Source organism: Triturus cristatus, chromosome 6 (genome assembly GCF_964204655.1).
Source record: "Triturus cristatus chromosome 6, aTriCri1.1, whole genome shotgun sequence".
NCBI lineage: Eukaryota > Metazoa > Chordata > Amphibia > Caudata > Salamandridae > Triturus > Triturus cristatus.
Window position 1 is genome coordinate 1,735,174,706 of NC_140589.1, and position 24,758 is coordinate 1,735,199,463.

General features: G+C 41.1%; 1 protein-coding gene across 2 annotated transcripts in view; it reads left to right on the plus strand.

Annotated features, from left to right (window-relative positions):
• The window catches only part of MIA3 (MIA SH3 domain ER export factor 3), a 348,169-nt gene that overhangs the window by 135,007 nt on the left and 188,404 nt on the right, over nt 1–24,758 (plus strand). For both annotated transcript variants that reach the window (XM_085612967.1, XM_085612968.1), the window contains exons 5-6: nt 8,920–9,192; nt 16,400–16,696. In XM_085612967.1, the coding sequence (XP_085469093.1) occupies nt 8,920–9,192; nt 16,400–16,696 (570 nt within the window). The remainder of the gene's footprint in view (nt 1–8,919; nt 9,193–16,399; nt 16,697–24,758) is intronic.

Sequence of the window (24,758 nt, forward strand, 5' to 3'; positions counted from 1 at the left end):
TCGTGCCAAGCTACCAAGGGGGTGGAGAGGGTTATTTTGGGTGTGTAATCCCCTTACCCTGACTAGAAGGAAGGGTCCATACTTGGACAGGGTGCAAGCCACTGCCAACTAGAGACTCACATTTCTAAAAGTTACATTTCCTAAGTATTTATTTAATTTAAGTTCACCAATTAATTGTACTTTTAATAATTTTGAAAAATGGCCTTTGCATGCCTATTTTATGCTTTTCCTGTCAAAAGTTGTAGATGTAAGTTTATAATCTTTAGTTTGTCATTTTCAAGGATCCAGCTACTGCCCTACCAGTGAAAATAGTTTTCAGGTTCTAGTCATTGGAGGAACATGCCAACTTTAATTTTGCACACATTCCACTTCGACATATCGGGCACCCTACCTTGTGGGTGACATATTTCTATATAAAAGCATCATTTCCCACCTGTCAAAAAGGGGTTGTTTTGATTGCTTTGACAGCAGTTTGCCAGTTAATGTCAGATATGTTTACTTGGAGGACTCGTTGTTCGATGTGCAAAATGCAAAGTTTGCTATATTTGAGTATTCAGTTACTTATGAGATGTGTGTAACCCATTGACATTTGTCATTTGCATATACAGTTTGTTATTTGTACTATTTTAACAAAGATGCAGTGCATGTTTGCAACATTATTAACATTTCTAAAATATAATTTTTAAAAAAGTTGTCCCCTGACTTGTTGTTCTGCAGAGAAAAGAAAGGAGTTCCTGTCAGGCAGTCATATACCCCCCTATCCGTTTATAGTGTTCTGCAAAACTTTCAAGGCTGATGAAGCATAACCTTTTTTTCTTTCGGGCATTCTGGATTTCTCTTATCTATGAACGTATATAAGGTGCAACAAATCGTCTATTTTATGTGGGCTTCCCCTGGGTGCCTCTGGTATGTCCTGGCCAGTTGACAGAGTATGTTCCCTGGGACTTTTGACATTTAAAGGGAGGATGACGTGTTGATGCTTTGGTAGCAATGGTGTGATACATTTGGGTTACAAACATTGAGTAGTGTACATTAGTGTTAATGACTGCACCCAGCACAATTATTCTTTTGTGATCAGGACAGATGGATGGGATTTCTTTAAGAAGTTTGGCATGGGATACGCAGCAGGGTGCTAACTTGTCAAATGTATTTATCAAATATTATAAAGATAAATATCTAAGCTGATGTAGAATTATTAGTGCCTAATAAAAGAGAGATAGAAACTGATGGATATTTTAAAGTAGTAAGGTTTTTTGTTTTTTTTATAGTCCTTCAGAACAACTTCTGTCTTTTCATGTTATGTTTAAGGAAGGTTTTCTCATCCATTTTTATACTTTTTGAACACACTTGTATAAGATATAGACGGAGTCCAAACGATCGGTGAACTTGAAACAGACTGTGTATCATCCATGTGGGAGGCCGAAGGAGGCACGAGTAGAGCTGATTAGCAAACTAAGAGATCCAGTGTGCAAATAAGCCAGTAGTTAAAGTAGGTTAAGCTTTGGAGAGGAGCCTGAACATTCAGTGCCCAAGCACCGATAGAGCAGCTTTTGGACAGGAGGAAAGACACCTAATGATCTTGTGATTCATTAGACATAGGCTATGGAATTGAATAGTGCATATAAGTTAAGGAGAGTAAATAAAGTGCAATTTCAGTTTGCTGTTGGATAATATATATTTATTTTTAAATATCTCTTTTTATTAAGCAGTTGTTTGGTTCACAGCAATACAGAACAAATGCAGTGAGCATACACGGAGAAGGCGGACACGTTCTTTGCTGGATAGTAGTCTGCTTCAGTCAGGTTGCACACACAACAAGCATCATATGACATACCCTCTCCATTGAACCCAGTGAGACGCAGCCCCTGACCCACCCCCTAATGCCTCCCACCACCCTCTTTAACAATAGCTACTGAGTGTCCCTGTATCGTATCCAGGTACCCCAAATCTTGTCGAATTTACCCCTGCCTCTGTATATTTCGTGTTCCGCTAGTTGACACCAATCAACGTCCTTTTCCCATTCCTGAACAGTTGGAGGTCTGCCTGGCTAGGTTTCGCTTTGCAATCCCCACCGCCAATGTGAGCCACTGATCTGGGTACTTAGGCCATATCCCTTGCCCAGTGATACCCAGAACCAACCGTCTGGGTTCCCGCAGGACCTCCAACCCCATGACTGAGTCCATCAACTCCTTAACCCCCTTCCAGTAGTCCTGGACCACTGGGCTTTCCCAGAGCATATGATAGAAGCTACCAGTCCGCCACATCCTCGGGTGCAGTGGGCCGAGGCACAGCGGTTCATTCTGAGTAGCCTGTAGCAGGAGTAGTTAGATCTATGTAGTATGCAAAGCTGCTCCGCAGTTGAATAATATTGACCTTCCTATGTTTTTCTAAGGGTTTTAGTAATGATGAGGGAGTAATAAGAGAACAGTGTTCCTCCTTGGAAGAGGTAACGTTTTTCTGGTATTGTGGGAAAGCATACACTGCAAAATCATATTTTTCAAAAAATATAGACTCCCCAAGAAAGACAATCAAAATCTGACATCAAATAAATATTTCCCTATAAAAAATGCATCAGCACCATTTGACACGTCCCCAAATATGCTAGTAGTAGAGTTACTATGGTAAATTAACCCAGCTCTAAAATACGGAGGAGTTGGATTTAGGAATTAATTAAGGTTGGTGTTTTTTCTTTTTTTCAATCTAGGGATGTTTTTTGTGCCATACAGATTTTGTCAGGTTATAGTTTTGGAATATTTTTTTTCTTCTGACTATATGTTCTCATTCTATTCCCAGTACAGAATTTAGTTTGCATTTCTATGTAGAGGTATCTCCTGGATATTTTGGAAATGTGGCATATATCAGGATGATTTCAGCTTCCACTATGTAAATATTTTTTATTCAGATTCATCATGTGCCAATTATCTTATTAATTTATTTTGCAGTCTCATATAGAGAGCAAACGTGGCCAAAAAACATTACATTTTAACAGTTAATAGCAAAATGTTTAGAAGGCTAGTAATCTATGAATTGATGCATATGTGAAAAAGTAGTAAATCCAGGATCATATTTAGAAAAGTAGAGTAAAAGACGACAGGTTAACAGTACAAAGTGAAAATATAGAAGTGAGAGGAGGAATGAGGAAGCAGTAAACTGAAAACTTAAAGTTGAGAAAAATTCTCTGTGAGCACAGGAAAAAGGGCAAAAGTTAGATAAGTTACCACAAGAGCAACAGCCTTGTTGTACAGTATAAGATGTTAAGAAGAATGGGGAGAAATGACTGAATAAGAAGGTGCGGTCAAAAGAAAGTGATCATAACAGTCAAGTAGTAAAAAGCAGAAGAAGGACTAATCCAAATAGTCACAGGATGATGGCATTGATAGGAAAAGAAATTCGATGGATACATTTTGGATGTGCGAGTCAAAAAGAAGCCATCTAAGATCCTCTTTGAGTGAGGATATTGAAAAGCTGTGCTACTGTGCTGAGAAAAGATATGTTTTAGCTTTACGAAAAGACGGTTCGTGAGAGATAGACCAGAGAGAAAGGGAAAGCTGGTTCCATTCGCCACTAGCCAAAACCGGTTGTACAACGGTACAACACTGGTAAATGCATCGTGTGCCTTTGCCTCGAATTTTTTAACACGCATGTTTTTACAGCGATTATGCATTTACATCGCATGCCAATACCACGCATTGTTTTCATATTTAAAAACAATGTATTTGTGGGGAATGACCCCCCCCACCCCCCTCAACTTATCTTAAATGCGTGATATTGGTATGCGCTGTAAATGCATAATCGCGGTAAAAAAATGCATGCTAAAAAATGCATGGCAAATGCATACAATGTATTTACCACGTTGTAAAGTCTGTTTCCGCCAAAACCATAGAAGACTGGCTACCAAGTCTTACCCGGCGTAAAGTTGGGATGGTGATTAGCAGAGCTGAGGCAGAGAGCAAGGATCTGGAAGTTTGATAGTGCCTGGTTCTTCTAATCCGATACTGTGGATCCAGCCAGTAGAATGCCCACTGTGAAATGGTGAGAGCTTTGAAGAGAATCCTTTTTTAGGTCTTGCCTGCGTTGTACCACATGCGCTGCTCGCCTTGGCGAGATCTATAGTTGTTGGTTTTCTGTCTGGCTTCTTTGGAAGTGGGGTTTGTGTCCGCCCGATCTCCCTTAGGCCCCGCCCACTCACCTTGCGTTGCAGCGCATGCGCGCCGCGTCTCTTCACATTGTGTCCTGTCTCCCTTCCACCATTCACTCGAAAGCTATAATTTTCTTGAAATTGTGTTAATCAAGAACACGTCAATTGCGCACTTTGGCTTCGAAAATGTGTTTTGTATGATGGATGATGTTTTAACTTTTCAGACTCCTCGTTCGTGTAGTAAGTTTTCTGTAGTACTCTTTCTGCGTCATTCATTCTACGGTTCTTCTAATTTGCTATGCAGTTTGTTGACGTACTGAACCTCCACTTCCTTCTCTCCACGCCTATTTAGTCACGTGAGGAGGGTTATAAAGACTTCTTCCGGGCGGTGGTGTAAGTTTTGGAGCTCGGAAGCATTGGGGGTTTGGAAGGTTTGGGGTTCCAGCACAGCGTCATGGCGGCGCGCAACAGCAACTGGTTGGCGGGTGTATATGTGGTGCTATTTATGGCGTATGGCAACCAGCATTCATGACCTTTACGCAGACAAGAAAGCCTCGATATCTGGAAGTCTGCATTGTCAGGTTGCTTGGATAGTGGCTGGGCTTTGCGGAAACACAAACGCTTCACTTCACCCTGACGCGGGAGCGAGTGTGCCTGCTCCGTCAATGCCTCCCTCAAACCAGACCAAGCTGGTATGGGAATGAAAGGGCGCAGCATTATGGTGCTGCATTTTAAAAACACACACATACACAGCATCGCAAACGACTGACGGCGCGACGTACCTCGTGGAGGTGTCCGTCCACAAAGGCAGTGGCATAGCAGGATAAGCTAGGCTCGCCACACGCCGGCAGTGTGCAGGTAAGCAGCCCGGCTAGGAGTCACCACTGTCACCTCACGCCTCAGAGTGAACGGGGAGTACCTCAGGTGCGCGTTCTGGGCCCGAACACGCAGAAAGCATCCTGTCTGGAAAGGAGCACGGAGTGCTGAGGCTCCGGGTAACTGCCGGTTATGCTTTGTGTGCATCCCGCTTATGCATGCAAGAGAATGCCATCTGTGATGAGGGTACAGGCCTGAGATGTCACTCTTATTGTGTGGTGATGGTGGCTGTGAAGCGTCTTCGATCTTTGTCTAAGCGCACGATGACCTGAGCTCTCTGCAGGTTCGGGTCAACCCAATCCAGTCACGGTGTAATAAGGGCTGCGCGAGAATCCTTCTAAACCTTTAAAAATGCCATTGTTCTGGTCTGTCTGCCTTCCAGGGCTGTCGGATCATGGATATCTTGCGTCTCAGAAACAGGTTATGCAAGTCCCTGCCACGACGAGGTATTATTTTGAATTTGAAAGTGAACTTTAGCTTTTCAAAAGCAATGCTCCACGTCTCAACTTTACTATAGTTCCACGCCAAAGACTTCCTGCGAATTCCAGGCGCTTTCTATATGAGATGGTGTCCCCTTAGACCACTGATAATAAATAAGGAATGAATGGATGATGAATAGATACGTTCAAAACTGGGTACACCCAGGGCAACAGAAAGTAAGAAACAACAGCAAGCCATTGGATACTGACAATACAACTCATTGGGTTAGTGCGTTTGTTAGTTTTCTGTGTATGACACACGTTCTTTACGACCTTAATCTTTTTAGGCCAATGCGTCCTATCAGGACAGTAGTTGGGGTGAGAAAAGTGTGGTGGTTTCTGTTAGGAGCGTGGCTTAAGGAGCATAGCTAGGCATCCTTTCCAAGAGGCGTGGGCTACATAATTAATGCAATAGGTTTACACTATTGGCATTGTACATGATAATGCCTTTTATTTACATTTTAAAAACCAAACATAAATGAAAGTCATTGTCATTTACAATGCCAATAGCTAAAACTCACGTAAATATGGGACGTACTGCAATGCAAATGCTTGTTAAACTAGTAACCCGTGTAGCTCTCGAAGGTGCTGAGTAATATCCTCTGAGGAATATCCAAGATCAAATGAGCAGCCACATTTGAACCAGTTAAGGTTTCTTGGTCAGCTTGTCATGGAAGCTGAGATGCAGGTTATTAGCGTAGTCCGATATCGAGGTTACATGGGCATAAACCACTGTCTTATGTGTCTCCGAGGGCAGGACATCATGGAACTTTCTGAGGGAGTGAAGTAAAGAAAAACAAGTGGCAACAACGAAGGTGATTTGAGGTGAAAAAGCCAGCTTGTCATTCATTTTTACACAGATTCCTTACTAGTGAGAAAGGGCCCAGGAGAGTAAGTTCCTGGGCCAGCAGCTAAATGGCTATTCCTCTTTCATATGGCCAGATAGGAGGATCTCAGTCGTATCCACATTAAATAGCATGTGGCGCTCTCACAACCAGTGCAGAGAGGCAGGCTTTAAACGCATCTGCTGTGATGGAAGAAGACGGATCGACTGTCAGGAGCAGCTGAATGTCATCAGCATACGATACAGTCTTAAGGTAGTAAGATTCTATCAATTTGGCCTGGGGAATCAGATAGTTGCTGAATTCAGTGGGGCTCAACGAAGAGCCCTAAGGGACCCCATAGACAAGATTACTTGCTGATGACAGACAGAGAGCAAGCCACACTTCTTGTTTTCTCCCCTGTAGAAAAGATCTTTACCATCCCCAAGCAACCCTGCCTATGCCAACCTCAGACAGGTATTGTAGAATAGGGTAAGAAACCATATCAACAACACTGATAAATCAAGTATGATTTTGATGAAATCCTGACTGAGGGTAATGCTATAGGGAAGTATCCTTCAGATAAGAAGTCAGCTGAATATTAACTCATTTTCAAAACGTTTGGATGCAGTAGGCAGAAGAGATTTAAGACAAACATTGGATATGACCTCAGGGCTGGTGGATGACTTTTTTAAGAGAAGGATAACTTTAGTCTTTTTCCAGCAGCAAGGAACTCTTGCAGAGTCCAGGGAACAGTTCATAAGTTGCTGGAACGCCGGAGCAGTGACCTCGCTAGCCATACTAAGACTAGACACAGATCTCCAGGTGATACTGACTTACAAGGCAAGAGAGCCTGAAGAATTTGTTCCAAGAAAAAAAGCCCAAATTTATTCTGCTTGAAAGCAATAGCATTGGATGGTGAACCACACTGCTACTGCGCAACATCCTCCCATGAATCCAAAATATCTGCAGGATTGCCTGGAGGGCGATATACTAATATCCCAGAGGAAGAGGCGTTCGGTGAGAAGGTGATAAAAAAAATCCAAGACTCTTCCCACCCCCCACAAATTTTCATTCTGAAACGTGGCCTATTTCAAATGCCACCCCCTGCCTAAGCTTTTCTATCTCGTCAAAATATAACCTAGCCTGGATGGACTGCTTGCTCTAAATCCAGGTTAGAATCGGACTGCAGCCAGGTTTCTGTCAAAAACATGTAGTCGAGATTACCAGTCAATAATATATGGAAAATATGCAGAGCGGGTTAGGGCAGGGGTATATAGAAACCTCAGATCCATTTAAAAAGAGTTGCCAAGCCATACCACGAATGCCAGAAACATAACCGCATACATTACTTTGTGTCCCATATGTACTTTCAAGGTAATTCTTGAAGGGACTGGGTTTCCAGACACACATCTGACGACTTGTGTGTTGTGGGCACTTCTCTTTGGATGGTGATGATTCTGGCTACCCTCATTTAATTGTTTTTTTTTTAATTGGGCTGATAATTTGCTTTCTTTGTTCTGTAGGTGGTAGATGACAGTAGTTTAGTAATCGGGTACCCACGGATTGAGGCCATGTGAGTAGGTTGGTATTTTATTCCTTCGGTACTGCAGTCTAAGTTTAATAGTAGGATTTTCGCTCTGTTCATGTTTGGGTTTGCTGTTCCTGGATAGTAAGGACCTGGTAGATGAGGGGCATTGTTTAAGTTGTTTGTTTATTTATTTTTATTTATGTTTTATAGCATGGTCATAATGAGCGACAAAACGTGTGCCAAATCTCTTCATATAGTGGACAGAATAGGTTTGCAGATATGTAGGAGAGATATGCTGAAAGAGACATAGGTGTAAGATATAGTTTGTGTGTGTGTGTTTGTGTGCATTTGCATTGCCACATTTTCATCATTGTACTAAAAAGAACCTTAGGGGCATATAAGGTTTTCACATAAACTACAATCTCTTATTGTAATCCCACGTTATTCACGAATCGTTAGGATTTGCAGATGTTTTTAATAGAAAAGAGTACGCAATGTTTATTTTGAAGTAGAACATTTTATTAATTGCAGTTTCTATAATTTATACACACGAAATGGCTCATGTAACTGAGGTTTAGCGATGGCCTAAAAAACTACCAGCTTGATGCTGAATTTTGTTTCCTCTAATAATTGATGAACCATGCATGAAGCTCGTTGGTGACCTGCTGAGTCGCTACCAGCGTATACCATTATTAGAATGTAAAGCAGATACTTTTCAGTTGTAGGAATGCGCTTTCCTCTCCTTGGGTTGGTTCCGCTGAGCTTTGAGAGCTGTTTTAACTGTATTATTCGGTCATTGATTAGTACCAGGAGGCAGTAGTGGGTAAAGCTCTACTGTCCCTGCACCCTTAAACCGATTGCTGTAATTGGTTATAAGGTAAATGTTTTCAGCAGCGCTTGGAATGTGCTTTGTTTATGAGTAGTTATGGTCAGGAGGTAGACCTCCCCCACCCCCGTTCGAATGATGTCACATTGTGATCCCCGACTTCTCAGGATGGTGGATCAAAGTAGCCTATATATATCAGAATCATATTAAACTTTACTTCTCTGTCCTTGATCCTCTGTTTACTGTAGAAACCGGAAAGGACGTCATGGGTCAAGAACCAAGCCCACCAGAAGGGGCTGAACAGGACTCGCATGGCGATGATATGGAAAGGCCTCCTTGGTTTCCAGAAGATGGAACGGGTAACCCACAGCCGGAAATAAGCCTCTCGGAAGAGCCTGATGACCTTTCAGTGGAAGAGACTAGCAAAAGTGATCGGTTTAAGGAACAACAGCAGGCTGGAGATGCGTCCTCTTTCGGGTCAACTGATCCAGTAGAAATCGGTGCGGATGGCATACATCAAGGTAAGACAAGTTAAGCTTGGAAAACTGGTTGAGATCAGTGGTTTCATTTAATATAAATCCTTAACTAAGTAGAACTGGCCTAATGAATATGATTCAGATATGCCCTGGTGAGTTAAATGTCCGAAATTGGTCATATTGTAAGATGCATAGCAATATATACATCACTATGTATCTCAAAAGGCTTTTGCATTTTAAAAAAATAAAAAAAACATTTTTGCTGTCTCCGTTGGAAATGTTCTGTGTTGTACATCTTTGGATGGTCAAATGAAGCTATCATAGCTGGACTAGGAGATGAAAGCAGGCCTGGAGATGTTCTGATACCAGCCCCATGTTGCGCTGACGGAGTGTGATATTCTGAAAGATTATGTGAATAAATAAATGAGTTTACACTGTGCTTTTCCAAATGTATTGGGCTGAAAAATCCTAAGTTTTATAGGCAGGTCGGAAGAGAAATGTATGAAATCACAATAATTTGTGGTCTAAGAGCATTATTTTTCCTTGGCAGCAAATCATGTATGTATGTGCCTGCTCACTCAGTGCTGCCTGTGGAGTTTACAGGTTGAAGGCCCACACCCATGAAAACATCCCCTGTCCTCCAGCCCAATGGCAGTTTCCCCCTTAGCCTTCTTTTCAAAGTATATAGGCAGCACCTTTAAGGAAATATGTTTTACTTGCCCTCTTTTCAAGCATTTCCTGTGCTCTATCTGTAACAGGCTCAGATATCTGGATCCTTAAAGGGTACCACATTTACCTTGTTTGTAATAGTTATACTTCTCTCTTTAAAGGTGAGTGAATGAACAACATTGGTTTCTTCACAAGTGCATATATTATCTCTCTTGATATGTAGTATATTGCCATTGTGCTAATAACATTTGTAGTGTAAGCTTGTAGGCAGGTTATCCAGTGAACCTCTAATGCAGGGGTGTACAATGTTGGCCCACAAGAGTCAGATCCATGTCAACTTTGACTTAGGTTCAATTGGGATTAATGTACTTGCGGTGAATCTATATGGGATTAATTTACCGACTACCCAGCACTCCCTGGGCCAATGTTGGACACCCGTGCTCTGAAATGAATATCAGCGGTCTACTTTAATGCTCTGATGTCATGTTAAACAATTGGCAACTGTGATCTGTACAGTGGTACAATTATAAGATTTTCAACAAGCACTTTTACTCCATTAGCAAATCTTGTTTTTTTTAATTGAGAAAGAAGTAGATTAATTTACATATACAAAAGGCATCATGCAGAGCTCTAGTTTTCAATCACTGTTTAAATATATATAGACAAATTATAAAGATGAATGGGTGTTGGGAACTGGTATGCAAAAAATATTTCACTGGCAAATATTCTGTGCCGAGATACAACACCATCAAAAATATTGTGAGTCTATGAGTGATCCTCAAATATCGTTTAGTCACCTCAGACACTTTTAGCTAAATAAATAGATGCCTCCAGCTCATAGTTATGGCACATTTTAGGGGCATAATTACTAGTTCCGTCTCCTGCAGTGTGTAACTGTACCATAGTTATTACAAACAAAAAGCGATCATATACCTGTGTTATGTTATCATTTTTACCAAGCCTAATACTATGTGTAATACAAACAATGTCCAAGTTTGTTATTATACAGAGCTGATGAGTAATTCCCCCCAAAATTCCCGTAACACATTTTAGTTTATATAATATATATATCATCAGAAAACCATGTTTTCCTGCTCCATGTGGGGCATTCTTGCAATAAAAAAATAACAAATTAACCATTGCACCAGCCTGCTAAAGGCAGACCGACTGGCTTTTTGCTAATAATTGGATTTATATTGCATTAACCAACTAAGCTAATAGGTAGTCAGTTGCAATAATGCCTCTTAATTATAAATTGTTTAAGAAGGTTATCGTACTTAATATGTATCATGTGTTCAACTTCAGTATGAATTTTCATTCCTAAGTGAAGAACTTCTGAAACCATACATTTATTATGCTTATCTAATCTATGATACTAAATAATGTGAATTTTAGTTTATAACTAGATGTTTCTGGAACTATTCAGCCTCTTCTTCTTTTGCAAGGATTTCCTAACCAATTTCCACAGACTAGAGAGCTTTGGCGTTGGCATATGCAGAAAGTTTGATATCCACACCATTATAATAAGAACGGGTGCCTTGTGTAAACCTACTGGATACAAACCCATTCCCATTGTCACCACCCTGGCTGTTGGATTCTTATGTAAAGCCTGTACCATCTAATGAACCATACACTGAATTCCCACCCTCTGCATAACTATCTATCTATACCCGATCAGAAACCTTTCGAGCATCTAAGAGGACGATACCCACCTCTTTATTTAGCACACCACCTGAATCAAATAACGTTATCACATTATCAGTATGTGTTGTTGTTCCCCTTCCAGGGCTAAATCTATGTTGTTGTGTCCTAACTATATATCCAATTACTCTATTCAAACACATAGCCAGAATTTTAGAGTCTATATTTGGGCCTACAATTATCAGAGAAATTAGCTGGTAAGATACTCACTCCTTTGTAGCGTTCCCCTTTTTCAAAACCACTGCCATGCTAAGATCCCAAGATGCTTCCACATCCCTTGTGTACCTCCTAATCATTACTTACAATATTGGTCCCAAAGTATCAGAGAACATTTTATAACCTTCTAAATGAATAAAATCTTCTCGGATAGCTTTTAAGGGAATGACAGAATAGCCAATATAGCATCTTCTAAAGAAATCAAAGCTTCCAGTGCTTTGGCCTGTTTGTCAATTTCTGAATGGTTACTTGCTCCAGACAGGTCTCCAATCCTACAGGAGTGGCATTAGTTTCTTCAGAATACAGATTCTGAAAATAATGCTGCTATTGCTTCCTGGCGTCACAAGGGTGGGAGACAAAGTTGCCATTATTGTCTTTTATAAAAATACATTATCTGAATTTTGACTTTTCCTAAATTTGTAATCTGGTTTTCATCCAGAATTTTCCCCTTGTTCATAAGCCTTCACTTTTTGAAATAGGGAGCTGCTTTAGCTTTCTCTCTGGGACGTCTAAATGTCAATGCTCTAAACTAACATTTAAAGATAAATTGCTCACTCATTTAGCACATTTAAGTGAATGGGTCTAGTATGCTTAATCACCAGTCATCCACAGAGCTCCTTGTATTGATTTGCAGCCATCATGTTATTTTATTTGCTATGAATCAAATTTTTTTGTATATGGTTTTATAGAATCCCATGCTGTGACTCCAGACGTTGTGCCCTGGGGAATTGATAAAACTCCTTAATGGGCTGCCCAATATATGTCCTGTAGTCCATATCTTTGAGATTGGTCTGTTCAAAGGTCCACCTTTTGACTAATTTATTTCCTAGAGGGTTTAATAGAAATTAACAAAGGATTATTATCATTTGTGATTTGAGGGTAGATTTCAATTTGTGCATATAGCTGAATTTCATACCCTTTGAATGCTATGTTTATAGGAGAATATTTGTTTATAAACGCAAGCGATATGTGAATCCTAGCTTTCTTCCTTTTCAGTGGCATCAAGCCTTTGCTAACTCATGAATTTGTATTAAATTCATTATAGATCTTAAACATGCCCCATCCAAAAACATAGTCGAGGATTGAGTATATTTTGCTGTATTCAATTAAAATCACTAGCCATTATTATTTGGCCTCCCCACTCAGTAACCTCAAGAAGAAGGAATTCAAACATCTTTGCTTCATCTATATCAGGGCCCTGTATGACACATACAACATAATGTTTATGATCCAGAAAAATCTGAGTGATCACCTGTCCACAGGCATCAGCCTCTGATTTATACACTTCCACAACCCTCTTTTTAGCCACAATGTCCATGCTTGTAATTGACACCAGTTGTGAGTTGCTCATTATCAATTCACGTGAGTTGCCTAATTAGGGCTCTGTATTTAAATGCAGTGAGTTTCAAGTAAGCAAAAAACATGAATTAATAATGCACTTATCTGACGGCTTCTTTTTATTGAGGCTATTAAGGCCTCTTACATTACAACTTATAGTTTTCAATTTTGTTATTAGCCCAGCTATTTACTACACTTGAATTCTGCTCATGGCACACTCTCTGCTCAGCATGCAAGCTTACTATCATGTTTACCCGCGCCATATTTCCTATCCTTTTTTCCATCTTTCTCATCTTCAAGCTATGATCCCATTCTCCCACCACCAACCGTTATCCTCCGCACCTCCCAGACCGCTTGCCCTCCCTTGGAGAAAAATAAACTCCATTGTATCAGAAGGGGATCACCACCCATCCCACCACCACTGCATAGTAATTCTTCACCTTACAAATAAATAAACAATTTTATCTTCTTTTAGTGGGCAGTCGCTTCCACTTCTCTCTCTGTAATAATAACAAACAATTATTTATGTAACTCTCCCACCAATAAAGCCAGCCTACTCCTTCCATTTGGAACATTACATGGCATTTAGTATACTTTGGGCAAGCAGCTGTATAACTAATTTGAATATATCCTTTTCTTGAATATCACAGAAAAGTCAGCTTATTCATAGTTCAATACACAATAGTCCTATTAAATACGTTCTCTCTTATGCATATCTTAATCAACATTGCTTTTATGAATACTCTCAGCATCTTTTCCAACACATCTCCTTCCATCTTTCCAGTAGCTCGCTTGCCTGGACTTCAAAGATGCCAAAATAAATGTACCCTTTTCTGAAAATCTATTTGTAGGAACACCTGTGTCCCAAGGTTCTGAAGGAGGGGGGGGGGGGGGGGGGGGGGGAGGAGTCATTCTACATGTTTTCCATTGAAAGTTGAATGACAGAATTCATAGTGAACAAAGAAAGTGGTTGAATCAACTGTTGAATGTACCTTGGGCTCTGGAAGTGATCATCTTTCTTAGAAGAAAATTGTCAGATAAATATTATTACAGATCTAAATTTTGTTCTTGGATTTGAGCGATTGCGAAATTGAAATCTATGAGCTCAACACATCTGTGAATCAAACTCTCTGTGCAAGCCAGTGAAGGCCTGTTGGAAAAGAACAATAATCAATTGGCGGGGGTCTTCACTTTATACTGGTTTCTTGATCCCCATGGACACTGATGGCTTTCCTTATCCTCTACCTACTACTGAGTATCATTAACCCTTTTCTCCTGCTCATCCAGCTGATCCATCATTGTTGCCGCCTCTTGCAGTAGTACATTTTTCCCCTTCAGACATAGTCATACAGTCTGTTATTGCATTAATTGAGTAATTTGGTGTACAGTCACCTGTTTTTAAATTGTCTGTCCTAACTCCTTCATAATTGGGTATGTGTCTCTACACAATAGGCTTGTATCAGTTTAAAAATAGCTCCAACAAAAGTCTCATCTGCTGTATGGCTGATCCTTTCCTAATGCCCTCTAACATGGAGACTCTGCAAGTTGATTTCCTGCTAGCGAGTTAACAGGTTTAGACAATAGGTTTGCTCTGCCCTCAGTTTTTATTCTCTTATGTTTAAGTGTAACGATTCTTGGTTCCTGATCTTTGTAGTGGGTGTTTCAAGTAGTTTTCTGACCTCTTCTCCACTGGCAATGAATCACCTTTTTTAATTTTTAAGCAGTTTTTAACTTCTCCTCTTGTGGAGCTTTTTCTTTGTGCTTGCTAATGTCATCACCCTCTTTTTGACCATATTCCCCTCCTTTTGGGCCCAAACTCCACTGCGCAACTTCGCCCTCTGCGAGCATATTGTTCCTGTATATATTTCGTATGCTCTTTTATTGCCTGCTCTAGTGCAAACTGTTTTTACCGTCCTGGTCTGTGGCTTTTAGCTCCATGTTGAAATCCCTATGTGATCTTCCAACAATACATTCAAGGTATAATGTGTGAGCCACCAGCACTACATTTAGCTAATAACGCAACCTCTTTGCATAGTTAAGCTTTTGTTTCCATAATTATTCTAGGTACTTAATGGGCTAGCTTCTAGTGGCCAACCTATTACTGTGTACTCCTACATCAGAGACAGCAAGGCATCCTGCCTCATCATAGGTACCATGTGTTTGCGTCAGGCACTCAAATATATGTTTGTTTTAGACCATGGTCTTTAAAACATAAGCACAGTAAAACCCATTTACATACATCCAAAATTGCATCAGTCACGCAAACCTAATGTCTTAATTCCTCATTCCACCACAACTTCCTACAGACTCCGAGATGGAGAGCTTACATTAACAGACTGTTTAAATTCTTCCCTCTGAGTTTGTATTTAATCCAAGCACTTGCATGTTTCTTTTCTCCCCTAACATGACTGTCATGCCTTATTCACCTGCACCCGCTGATATCCTGTTTGATCTGGAATTATCAACATATTCTCTGCATTCCCCTGGACCAGGTCTGGATTAAAATATGTCTCCCTCTTAACATCAATTTACTGAAGCAAATTTCCCCCGATGACTTGTTAGGTTTGACCTTCATTGGCTGTGCTCTACAAATCGCAGTCTCTAGACTGGTCCGCGGGAATATCATCTCATCATATCTCACTGTATCATAGCTCGTCAAGTGTTCATTTGAAGGAAATAACCTCAGGATATAAAACTCTTGGTGAGAAAAAGCGGGTGTCAAAATTTTTTAAAAAAAGGGAATTTATATAGGGATATAACTAATTTAGTGTTTAACTCCTGGTATCGCGTAGGGAAGAGGTTAAAAAAAATAAATAATGGGGAATAGATAAGACTAAGCGAAGATTGCATTTAGGGTGTCATTAAAAAAAACAGGAATTAGGCTGGGAATTAAAGAAATCATCTGACATTTTTGAAAATGCAAGTAAAATAGAATCCCATTATTAACCACCTCAAAATTAATCACCTGAGAGTCATTGCAGAATGATTAATTGACCTGAAATCAACATTTGGAACCATCACAATGCATTAAAATCGAACACATTGCCGGATTGAAGATGGAAGCTGAAATAGAAAGCAAACTTAAGCATTATATGTGACCTGTACAGTGGAAGTTGAATAGATTGTGGTATCCGTTCTGAAAGAACAGTCTTTAAGTGATTAAACAGTAATTGAAAGGTGATGTTTACAATAACTGTAAGTAATGATTTGGGTTTGTTTTATTTGAATAACACCTATTCCAAACCACATCTAAATAAGCTGAAATCTTCTTGAGTTGGAACTAATAAGCTAAAAAATATAAAATGTGCCTCTGATACTATTCTTTCAGTCATAGAATCTCGAAAACATACTAAATTGGACCTGCAGGAGGTGGATCATGCAGCGGACATCCCTGAGAAGGACCTCACAATGAACGGAAAGAAAAAACCCTTTTGGATTGCAGACAGGCTAAAACCACCACCTGTGGAAAACGTGAGGCCAGGAATGGAAAGCTTGGAAGAGCCCAATGTCGTAGAAAGTACAGATGCCACAGAGACCAACACAACTGGGGAAAGCGATAACTTTACAGGCGAGTCTTCTGGGACATTGGAATTGGAACAAAGACGTACTGAGGATTCTGATTCAGGTAAGGTTCCATCCAAGCATATTGAGAACCATAATCCCAAAGCCTTTAATGTGTTACTGAGACTAGTATTGTTGGCTCAGTTACGAGCAAGAAAAGAGGACTCCCGTAGCTTGTGCTTCATGGGTTTGGAAAAATGTTATAGGGGTCTTAATCTGTAGATAATGTATGTAAGCCACAATGCCTCTGGTGGTTGTTATGGTCGGTTCAATCTCACTGAGCCATGTTGTGGCTGTTTCTGAAGCAACAGTCAGAATTGCACTTTTTTGGCAGTCTTGCCAGAGCTGAAAAATACAAAATGTCTACCAACTCCGTATGGCACCTGGTAGGTTTGGTTCACACAGACCGAGTAGTATGGCTGTCCAGGGAGTCTTTCAGCAGCGGCACCTGTAGTCGACCTTCACCACATGGAGTGTGGCTTTCTCTAGTGCTGCAATATGGAGTATTCTAGTATAGTTAGTCATGGTTTGAGCACCATGGAAGGTATCAATCCTGTTTTCAATAATCTATGGTCTGAATAGCTGCAAAACATTTAACATACCCTTGAAATGTAATTCAAGTGAATCACAATTATTTTCATACACTTTGGATGTTTGTTCTATATCGCTATACTGACCCAAGTCAATACTAGCAGATAGATACGCACAAATTATACGTCCCCTGATCCATACGGATCAGTGTGGATTTATCCCCGGTAGACGCACATCCCAGAACATACGCCGCATTTTCCACGTCCAAGACCAGGTGAAAGGGATATATCCCCGGTCGGCCTGTCTCATCCTGGATCTCGAGAAGGCATTTGATTCCCTTACATGGCAGTACCTTTTCACGGTCCTGCAGCGAGTGGACATTGGCCCCACCCTCCTCGCATATACACAACTTTTGTACACTAAACTCACCTCACGGGTGTGCCTGAGAACGTTATATCTCGGCGGAGTTTGCGGTTCAGAGGGGCACGCGGCAGGGATGTCCGCTGTCCCCCTTACTTTTTGCCCTGGCAGTCGAGCCCCTAGCCATACGGCTTCGCCAGGAGGGAGCGCGCTGGGGCATTCCCATAGCGGGCACCGTGCACAGTGTCTCTATGTACGCTGACGACCTGTTAATCTACGTGCGAGACATCACAGAAGACTTGACTCCCCTTTGGGTGACACTGACAGAATTCGCAGCAGCCTCTGGACTGAGGGTGAATTGGGATAAATCCACGATATACCCGCTGCACCCGGGCCTACCCCCCTCAGGAGGTTAGACTGGGTAGTCAACGAGTGCCTTGGAGCGCGGATGCCCCTCGGTACCTCTGGATCCGCCTATATCATTCCGCAACCAATATTTGTGAGGGTAACCACAGCAGGGCATTGGCGGGCATTAGAGCCGCAGTCGGATTTTGGAAAAGCCTTCCGCTAGCCCCAATGGGCCGGGTGGCTTTAGCCAAAATGATAATGGTCCCACGATTGTTATACTACTTCACCAATTTACCAGTGATCCCACCTAGAACCTTTTTTCGGGACTTGGACTCGCTCCTCAGCGCGTTAATTTGGGGCTCTACCAGACATAGAATAGCACTGAAAAAACTACAATTACCCACGACACAGGGTGGCCTGGGCGCTCCCTCATTCGAGGCCTACTTCTTGGCGGCACAACTACAGTGGCTCTCCCACTGGACGGCGGACAGGCACACGGAGGAAATGCACACCATAACGAGGCGGGTATCCATTCCGGAGATTCGTCGTCTACTGTTCCCTGGCACCAAACCGAAACATACATATCCCCTACAGGTGGCAGTGGCACGACGGTGCATGCAAAGAATACACCGCATGTCCTCGAAGACACCCTTGTATTCCCCTCTCCTCCCTTTGATTGGGTGGCCCAAGCGGGAACACTTTTACACAAACAATATGCTCACCACATGGACATCCTGTGGCATCACTGAGATGGAGTCCCTGTTTGAGGACGGACAGCTTAGACCATTCCGAAGTCTTCTGGATGACTATAATCTTCCACCAGGGCAATTTCTACTTCACCGCCAACGACTAGATAGCTACCGGCCATACCAGGACCTCTCAAGGGGGGAACCACGCACACATCCAGTTATTCACGCGATTTTACATATGGGGGCGGGTCGACATCTAACTACATGGCTCTATAAGGCCATACGAGAGCTGGCCAATACACCGCTAGTGACCCTACGGGCCATATGGGAGGCTGAAATTGGGCGCGCACTTCACGAGAAGGAATGGGAGAGGGCCTTGGAGTACCCCAAAAAGGTATCCAGAAATGCACACTTTAAAAACATTCAATTTTACATACTCCATAGAGCTTATTTGACACCGGCACGCCTTCAACGATTCTACCCCGACACGCAGTTCCTTTGCCCCAGATGCCATGCACAGGATGCAGATTTCCAACACATGTTCTGGAGTTGCCCCATAATCCAAACTTTTTGGCAGCACATCCATACTGCTCTAGGGGACCTCACAGGGATCACATGCATGAACACGTGGGAGGCCAACGCCCTAGGTATCTTCCGTACACACAAACAACACAAGGTGCAGACTCGCTTTCTCTCCCTGGCGGTGTTGTTGGCCAAATGAAGCATCGCCATGCACTGGCTCTCCCCCACCTTTCCCCCACTTGCGGCTTGGGTGGGAGCTACACACAAATGGGCGGCAGCGGAAGAGGAAACACTGCGGGAGGAGGAGGAGAGAGGGATCCGCAAGCACCCCATATCAATGGATTGGGCCATGTTGTTGTATCACTTTAAGCAACTAACCCCCGGCGAAGACCCTAACGGGGACACACCTACACTACCAGCCCTGCAAATGCAATCTTAAATCCTAACCGCCCAATCCCTTCACATGCTGGGGACATGATCACATACAAAGCAACGCTATAGCGCATACTGTCACACTTGCCGTCGGACTTAAGAGTCGGTTCAATCGTAATTCATCGGGGCGCCACACGACTGTCCGAGCATTAGACTGAGAGGTCCGGACGTGAAATGCCATGCCCTTCCCCTAGTTTTTTCCTGTGTTATACCCCAGTTCAAGTGACATATTCACTATCAGGGTCCATAGGGTTCACAAATCGTTTTTTTTTTCTTTTCTTACCAGTTATCCTCCAGTCTTCGAAAATGATATGTGATACCGAATACTGTACTATACGGCACAATTGTTTGAAAGATCTGTCTACTGTACAGCACAATAAACCTGAAAATGTCAATAAAAATTTGTTACAAAAAAAAACACTGACCCAAGTCATATTTGGCATATCAATTAATTGGCTTTAACAGGACGCCTTAGCAACTTTATTTCTCTTCAGCTCTCTGATACCATTGATAGTACCGCTTTCCAAATATGCACAGCTGGAACGGAAAGGAGTGAACAATGTCATACTAGTTAATCAGAATGTTGCAGAGATAAGTGTGGTCCACACTGCATCTTATCCACGAATATAACCAGTCCCATACTGATGGGCTAGAGGTAAGTTATGTAAGGTAGAAGAAAACCTGGTACAGTTGTTTACCTGAACACTGCGGAGTGAGATGACTAGCAATGCTTTTAGAGAGCTGCCCTTGTCACTTTATCAGAATAGAGGCTTGTGCTGTGTGAAGTTGGAAGGTTAGTTAGTATTGCAGAAGCCGAGAAATACTTTGAATATGGTTAGGAGACCGAAGACCTTCACTAATCGAAAATAAATAACAGTGGTGTTACCTGCATTTCATTTGACTTGCATTTGCCTAGACCTTCTTTACCCACAAACTAATGGGAAGCACAAGGGAAGAGTTGAAATAATGTAAGAAGAAGCGTGTATAGATAACTTTAAAAGAGAAGACTAACAGTGACACATTAATGTACAACATATTCGCTGTATGTAGAACTGGCAGGCAGATGTGCAAATGGAAGTTTCACTATGGGAAAAGGAGCATCACTCGAAGATAACAAAATAATGCTGAATATAGCAACAGGACCAGATGGGATACTTAATGGGATACACTTATCTAGAATCGGATGCCGTGCGGATATCCAAGGTTTTGGGACTAGATCAGTGACCAATTCCCAAATTAGGAATTCTGTCTACGCTCTCCAAAATCCATTGTGGGCTTCACTAACAAAATTATTTAATTTTGTTCATATAAGCCAAATGAAGAAATATTTTGCTTAGCTCCTAATCAACTTGCCTTACTCGTAGGCTTTCGGTAACATCCAGTTCAAGTTAAGTACCCTCATCTGCCAAGGGATCATCCTAATCTTTTATTCTCATTATATTGATGGGGACATTTGGAGTTCGAGGCTAATGCAAGGCTCTTGTTAAAGTATTTCATAAGAACTATCCGCCCCCCCCCCTCTTAAATGCCATGAAAACATTCATTTAACTGAGGGTATGTCTATCTACAAAATCACTAACTGGCCAAGATAATAAACAATCAATTAAAGTCAAGTGAGAGGGATGTCATGGATACAGTCCTAACCCTAAAAACACTGAAATTCATTGGTTTGGGTGAGTTGCACAACCATAATTCATAGATTGCATCGTAAGTGGCATAATTGATGACATCACTGGTAACCACACATCTCATTTTACCATAGCTATCTATTACCAGTGACATCAAAAGGCAAAAACAATTGCTGTTTTCTGTTGCTGACACTGGACATAATGCCTTGTGACATAGAACACCTGAGGTTAGGTATGCTCGCTTTAGCCTCATCAAAGTTTCTTCCAAACTGAGTTTAAGGGGCCGGCAGCGAATCACTACAAGACCAAACAAAAAAAGTACCACAAGCCTTCAGATTCGATTTCCATTCAAGTGTATGTTTGGGAACCTATACACAACCCCAATTTCTCAAGATACTGAATGGGTGTACCCTAAAGCAAATTAAAGGTGAAACATTTAACTAAACTCTAGTTCCACGCTACATTCTGTGCTATTATACCTATTCATGGTGGAAAGCTCAAATTTGTACAAAATATCCATGATATTAAGTGTATGCATATATTATTTTGGAAAGTTTTGTACTGATTTGTCAAACCAGACCAAATAATTAGTCATAAAATTATTTTCCAGTAGACTACTCTATCATCTCTATTGGAGTATCCATCTATAGATATATAAACCTGTCCGAAAACATAAGCTATGGAACATTGTGTCTAAGACTAAACATCACTGAGGATGGCCAGTTAGTCTATTTGGGTTTGATCATGAGTACATTTCTAAAAGCCCGCCTCTGCCTCACCTCCCAAATTGTCTCCTTTGGCATTTCTGTACATTCTGCTTCAGCCTTGCACTCTTGGTCAACATGCCACACTTGGCTGTTCTGTCCTGATACACCACTCTCTCTCCTTGTCCAATTATTTTTTTCGTTGGTTTCCTACTCCAAGTGCATCTTTCAGTTTTTAGATGCATGTGGAGTCATTTGAAGGGCTTTGCTTTCAGCTTTCTGTAGTTCCTCTAGTAGTCACTGTTGGTGGCTCTGTGTGCATCTATGTAAGCTGCTTGCAACCTTACTCCCATGGGTTCCAGTGGTCTGCATCCAAGCTGAATTTGTGCGCTGTGCTGGTTCTCTCATAGCCCGATGCCTACTGCTAGCAGAAAACAAATGCATCCCTTTTTCACAAAGGTTATGTTTAGTATTTCAACTTGTTTCACAATCTTTTAATTAACTTACTAAAGCTTGTCGGTGAGTCCCATACCTATAATGAAAGTTCGAACAAAAGACTGCCCTCCTATTTTTCCCCTTGGCCTCTGTCCATAATAATGCACAATGTTGTTTCAGAGTTCTCTATATTGTGATTTCCAAGAGTGAAAATTTGGATCACCTTGGAACTTACAACATAAAAGATTTTTTAAAATGCTTATATGTTTAAATGCTTGTACGACAATGCAATATTTTTAAGAAGCCTAAAACTTGTTTTTAACAGTTCGAGGCTCACAGGTGGTGACCATTGAAATGTTGTCCTCAAGACCCAAGTTATCACCTCTGTAAGGGGCACTTTAACATCCAGGCATCAGGTACTCTGCCCAAATCCAGACTCCATGAGTTGCAGCAGCGTTTGGTAGGGATAGAAAACCAAAGAAATTCAAGAGCGGTAAAAGGGAACGACAAAAGTGCATTACCGCGAATGTTGTTGGGAGAAGGATCCCACAGTGCATAAAAAATAACATGGCCTCTGGACTAAGGGAGAGAAATTTCCTGGATGCATGTGCAAATTAGCCATAAAAAAGCAAAATGTGTCCATAGTGGAATGCCATTCTACAGTAATCACTTAGGATCCACACCAAGAGAATATACAGCTAAAGCTGTGAACACCTAAGGATATTAAGATTAAGTCTTTTAACTTTGCCGATTGGGTGCACACCCATTGCTTTGATCCCTCTGACAGTCACTAAACTCATTGACTCTAACATTACTTTAACTATGGTCATTACCTCAACTTCACTTTAGGTTCATGCTATACAAGTAGGAGTTAGAATAGTATATGTGCTCAGTCAAAATGATGGTACCTCGAGTTACTGGCCGTGGCTGATATTGTAGTCAGGGCTGCGTATTGGGGGGCGAGGGACTGAGACTGGGAAACACTTCCATTTAATGATGCTCTTGTTTCTTACTGGACTTTGCACCACAATGAAAAAAGACCATTACGAAACCAAAAAACAAATGGTTCACAAGAAATATTTCTATGAAACTTAGTCCAGCCATTGTCTGGCTACTCTACGACCATAAGAACAGTATCCATAGAAAAATCTTTTTGCTCAAAAGTTGGATTTTGTTTTCCTAAATTCTGCCCCAGAGGTCTTCTCAAGAAGCAACTGAGGTTTTCACCAAATGCATCCAAACCTCCTTAAGTAGAGGCTGAGTAATCCCAGTTGGTGGTAGTCTTGGACAAGAAAGAACCTGTTCGCCAATATTTGTTACAGAATCTAGAGTGCACAAATATCTAATTGATCTCTGATTATGCTAAATGATTAACTTCCAACAGTGCACATTATAATTACTGTCTTAACATTCCCAGAAGTCAGATTTGGTCTTGGAACCTGACCCAATATTTTTCCCCTATATTAACCAAGTTGAATAATGCTAATGTCCCTAGCAGCTGGTCGGAGTGATCAAAAGGGTCCTAAACCTGAGAGCTCAGGACATATTTCAACCAGCGCTGAAGGCAGACAATTCTGGTACTGTCTGTTTTGGAGTACAATTGAACGTTCTTGTTTTTCATTCATCAGACCTTTCTTCATTCTGCATTAACGTGGTTAGCCAACATCTCAAATTTTCGGAACATTTGTGGTTACTCAATTTATAAATAATGATGGCCAGAGAAAAATGGGTGGATGTTTGGTGCAGTTCCTTGTCACAAAGTACAAGCAGCAGAAATATGAAATACTGTTATACGTAGTTCAAGCTCCTTAAGACACTTCTATTTAGTGAGTTACAGTTTACACATTAACACTTATGAAACAAACTGTACAAAACTGAAGATACAACATGCATACTAAAAACTCCCAACATCATAGCTTTTTTATTTGCATATGGAAAGCTGCTCCTAAAGCTAGTTTTAAGGTAGAATCTGTGGTGTCGTCCCAGGTCGTCCCCATCCCACACACCAGCCATGCATAGCCATAGGCTGTAACCCGTAACAGAATTTGATCAGTACATACATCATCAACCAAATCAATGTTTTCAGGTATAAAACAACACAATAATCTTAAGCATCAAAACGTTGTAGAACATTAAAATGAGTATAGCTTTATATTAAATATGTGTCGTTTTAGACTAAAAACCATATTTCTTCAATCAACTTTAAATATGTCCTAACATCTATACCCCAATTGAAATATACCTGTATGTGGAGTAATATTTACGTCACATAGTTCTTTCATCTCAGAACATTAGCAGCACACTGCTATTATAAATCAAAAACAGCCTTACTTCATGCCACAACTGTTTTCTATTTTGGAGAATTGTGTAATATACTCAAGAGTCATGTAAGAGGTATTGTTCAGAGTGAGGCCAATATGATATTGGTGTTTTTAAGTTTGCTTCAGTTTGTGAATGGCTAAGACTCTCTAGAAAAA